General features: G+C 61.7%; 1 protein-coding gene across 1 annotated transcript in view; it reads right to left on the reverse strand.

Annotated features, from left to right (window-relative positions):
- The window catches only part of lamc1 (laminin, gamma 1), a gene marked incomplete at its 5' end in the record, with an annotated part of 8901 nt that extends 5292 nt beyond the window's left edge, over nt 1-3609 (reverse strand). Inside the window, 12 exons of the mRNA XM_017404890.2 lie at nt 157-271; nt 354-503; nt 579-723; nt 972-1109; nt 1224-1303; nt 1379-1584; nt 1658-1814; nt 1895-2073; nt 2324-2466; nt 2550-2703; nt 3058-3303; nt 3387-3609. Coding sequence (XP_017260379.1) covers nt 157-271; nt 354-503; nt 579-723; nt 972-1109; nt 1224-1303; nt 1379-1584; nt 1658-1814; nt 1895-2073; nt 2324-2466; nt 2550-2703; nt 3058-3303; nt 3387-3609 — 1936 coding nt within the window. The remainder of the gene's footprint in view (nt 1-156; nt 272-353; nt 504-578; nt 724-971; nt 1110-1223; nt 1304-1378; nt 1585-1657; nt 1815-1894; nt 2074-2323; nt 2467-2549; nt 2704-3057; nt 3304-3386) is intronic.
- Between the last annotated feature and the right edge of the window lie 15 nt (nt 3610-3624).

Here is a 3624-nt window from a genome sequence, read left to right on the forward strand (position 1 = left end):
GCGGGCTCTGGTTACCCGTGGAACCCCGGCGGGCTCTGGTTCCACGCAGGAACCACCGCGGGCTCTGGTTACCCGTGGAACCCCGGCGGGCTCTGGTTCCACGCTGGAACCACCGCGGGCTCTGGTTCCACAGGGAACCCCGGCGGGCGCAGGTACCTCGCAGGTCGTCCAGGATGCTCTCGGCCTCCGTGAACGTGGACTGGCCTTTCTTCGCCGCCTCCTCAGCCAGAGCTTTGGCGGCGTCGGCTCGGGCCAGCAGCTGGTCTGCGGTCTGTCGGGAACACGTGAAGAAGAGATCAGGTCTGCGGCTGAGAACCGGGACGAGCGTCCGGGTGAGCCGGACCAGAACTCACCTGCTGCTCGCTCTTTCCCTCCTCCAGCAGCTTCCGGACCGTCCGCTCCATGGGCCGCAGGTCGTCTCGCAGGTTGTTGTACTCCGTCTCCGTCTTGTCGATGAGCTTGTCCAGGTCCAACGCCTCCTTCTTGATCTTGCCGGCTTCCTCCTGAGAAGACGAAGCAGACGAGTCAGGCTGGATCTTAGCGAGTGCGACGCGCCGTGACCCGGGTGTCCCGCCCACCTCGAGGGGCGCCGTGTCGAACGGCGGGAGGCTGGTCAGGTTGGCGACGATCTTCAGAGCCTGGTCTCCGGCCTTCTCCGCCTCGGCCTGAACCCGGTCGGCCTGCTGCTCCAGCTGCTTGGCGAGCTTCTTGGCGTCATCGTACCTGAACAGGAAGTGACACGACGAGGACAGGCGCTCAGGAAATCCGCCATTACACCGCAGAAACCTCCCCTAAAAACACGAGAGGAGACCAAACAGGTGGCTCCTGCTGGCGCCACCATGATGGTCCTGACCCGGGTTCTGACCCGAGCCGGGTTCTGACCCGGTCCAGGTTCTGACCCGAGCCAGGTTCTGACCCGGTCCGGGCTCTGACCCGGTTCAGGTTCTGACCCGGTCCAGACGGAACCTCACTTCTTGTTGAGCTTGTCGATCTCGTCGCTCGTCCTGCTCTCTCCCTCCAGAGTCCTCAGCAGCGTGTTGTACGCCCGGGTGGACGTGTCGTTGGCGTCTTTGGCGATCTTCTCAATCTGGTCGGCGTCCATCTTGTGTCTGCAGAGAAACAATGTTTTCAAACCGTTTGTCGGGAGGGTTGGCTGGCAGGAAGCCTTTCGTCAGCGATAACGAGCTGACGTACCCGTGGCTCCGGTCGGGGGCGGGGCTTACCTGTCGGCCAGGCGGCGCGCCTCCTCGGCCAGCAGCGTCATGTTGTTGGGGTCTCCGGGGACACTGGACGGTTTGACGTCCTGTGGGAAGACAGCGGATCGGTTAGCGTGTCCTTGTGCCCCGTTGGTTACCATGACGACAGCGAGCTGACGCACCACTTTGGCCACGGCCTCCTTGGCCTTGTCCAGCTCCTGGCGCGCCCGCTCGATCAGGCTCTCGGCGTCCCGGACCCGGTCCCGAGCGCGGTCGGCCTGGGCGCCCGTGTCGTCCACCGTGTTGCGGATGTTCTGCAGGCGGTTCCACTGGGTGGTCAGCGTGTTGTTGATGGAGTTCAGGCGCTGCAGCAGACCTCGGTCCAGATCTGCAGGGTCACGATCAGTCAGCGCCGGGTTTCAGAGAGCTGCGGACCGGGTCACGGTTCTGGATGCTGTTACCTTTGCTGGTCTGAGCCTCCTCCAGCAGCTCCATGATGGCCTTCTCCGCCTCCTTCAGCCGATCCTCGAAGGCCTTATCGCTCACCAGGTCCTTCCCCGAGCCAAGGTTATCGATCAGGGTCTGCAGTTCTTGGAGCTTCTGTCTCTGCTGGTTCACCTGGACCCCCAAACAGAAGGTTAGTCCAGCAGAACCGCAGTCTGCAGGCGTGAAGCTGCCTCAGCGGTGGGACGGCTCACCTTGTCTCGGACCAGACTGTAGCAGGAGGGGCACTGCTGGCAGCCCGGCACGGAGCGGTTGTAGAAGTAGTTCTCCTCACACATGTCGCACCGAGTCCCCACGAAGCCGGGTCGGCACTCGCAGCGCCCGTCCTCCTTACACTGACCCGAGTGGGACCCTTCAGGGTCACAGTCGCAGGCTGCAGAGGAAACAAGGAGGCTTTAACTGTCAGACATACCAGAGCAGATGTTCCACAGTCAGTCCCACAGAGCTGGGTGTTCGGTCCGGTTTGTCCTCATAAACCAAGGAGTGGCTTCAGGTAAACCGTCAAGGTGTCACACTTAACATTTCTGAGCCCTGACTGTGGCTGAGCAGACTCAGGAACGTGGTTCCATGATGGCAGAACCCGCTCATGCTGAGTCATGATTGGATGGACATGAGGCGCTCACGTTTGCATCCTGACGGGCTGAAGCCGAAGAAGTTGAGCTCGCAGCGCTCGCAGTGCTGGCCGGTGACGCCGGGCTGACACTCGCACTGCCCCGAGATGATGTCACACAGGCCGCTGGTGGAGCCGATGGAGTTACAGTTACACCTGCGGACACGTGCACACAGGAGGGTGTTACCGGTTCGTCCCGCAGGATGAGCTGCGGCGCGGCGGCGGCGGCGAGGACTGACCGGTCGCAGCCGTTGCCACTCTGCAGGTTGAAGAATCCGACCTGGCAGGCGCTGCAGTCGCGCTTGATCACGTTGGACAGGCATGGACACTGACCAGTGACCTGAGAGCAGCTGGTCTGTTGATTCACCGTGCCGAGACGGGAGCAGGAGCAGGCTGAGGAGGAGGAGGAGGGGGAGGAGGAGGAGGAGGAAGAGGGCCATCAGAAACAACAGGACAACAGTCAGCGATCATTAGAGGTCATCTGAAAAACGTGATCTCAGCGCAGTAATGATGAGAAGAAGGAGGAGGAGGAAGTGGAGGGGGAGGAGGGAGAGGAGGAGGAGGGGGAGGAGCTTAAACGACCAAATGAAAAACTCTAACTGGCTCCTCCTCCTTCACCTCCTCCTCCTCCTGGACTCTGGCCCCAGTTTTCCCAGTGAAAAACCTTCAAACCTGAAACATTTTCTTTGATCCATTCTGTTTTTATTTTGCCGACCCGCGCAGCGGACCCGGGTCAGAACCTCTTACGTTTGCACTTGTCCGTGGGGTCGGACGCCAGGGCGTTGCCGTAGAAACCGTCCTTGCAGTGGTCGCAGAAGAAGCCGTCGGTGTTGTAGATGCACTTCAGACACTCTCCGGTCTCGCGGTTGCAGTTGCCGACGGCGTTGGGGTCGATGTTGTTGCTGCACTGGCAGGCGCGGCAGGCTCGGACCGGCCCGTTCTGACCCAAAGGATCCCCGAAGAACCCGTCGTCGCAGAGCTCGCAGCGCTTACCTGCAGACAGGTGAGACCACCGATGCTCACTGACAGCTGTAAACACACTGAAGGCCTGTGTCCGGTCCGGTCGGGCCCAGTACCTGTGGTTCCGCCGGGACAGTTGGTGCAGACCACCTCTCTGGTTCTGGGGACCACGGCGCAGGTGGCCCCCGACGGGCAGGGACACGGCTGACAGTCGTCCGGCGTCCCCTGAGAGGCGTCGCCATAGAAACCGTCCTTACAGCGCTCACAGCTCAGACCGCCAGTGTTGTCCTGGCAGTCACACGCTCCTGGACAAAGAGACGCAGAGCAGAGACCGTCTTCAGCTGAGGACAGAGA

This window comes from Kryptolebias marmoratus, unplaced genomic scaffold (assembly GCF_001649575.2).
Source record: "Kryptolebias marmoratus isolate JLee-2015 unplaced genomic scaffold, ASM164957v2 Scaffold59, whole genome shotgun sequence".
Classification (NCBI taxonomy): Eukaryota; Metazoa; Chordata; class Actinopteri; order Cyprinodontiformes; family Rivulidae; genus Kryptolebias; species Kryptolebias marmoratus.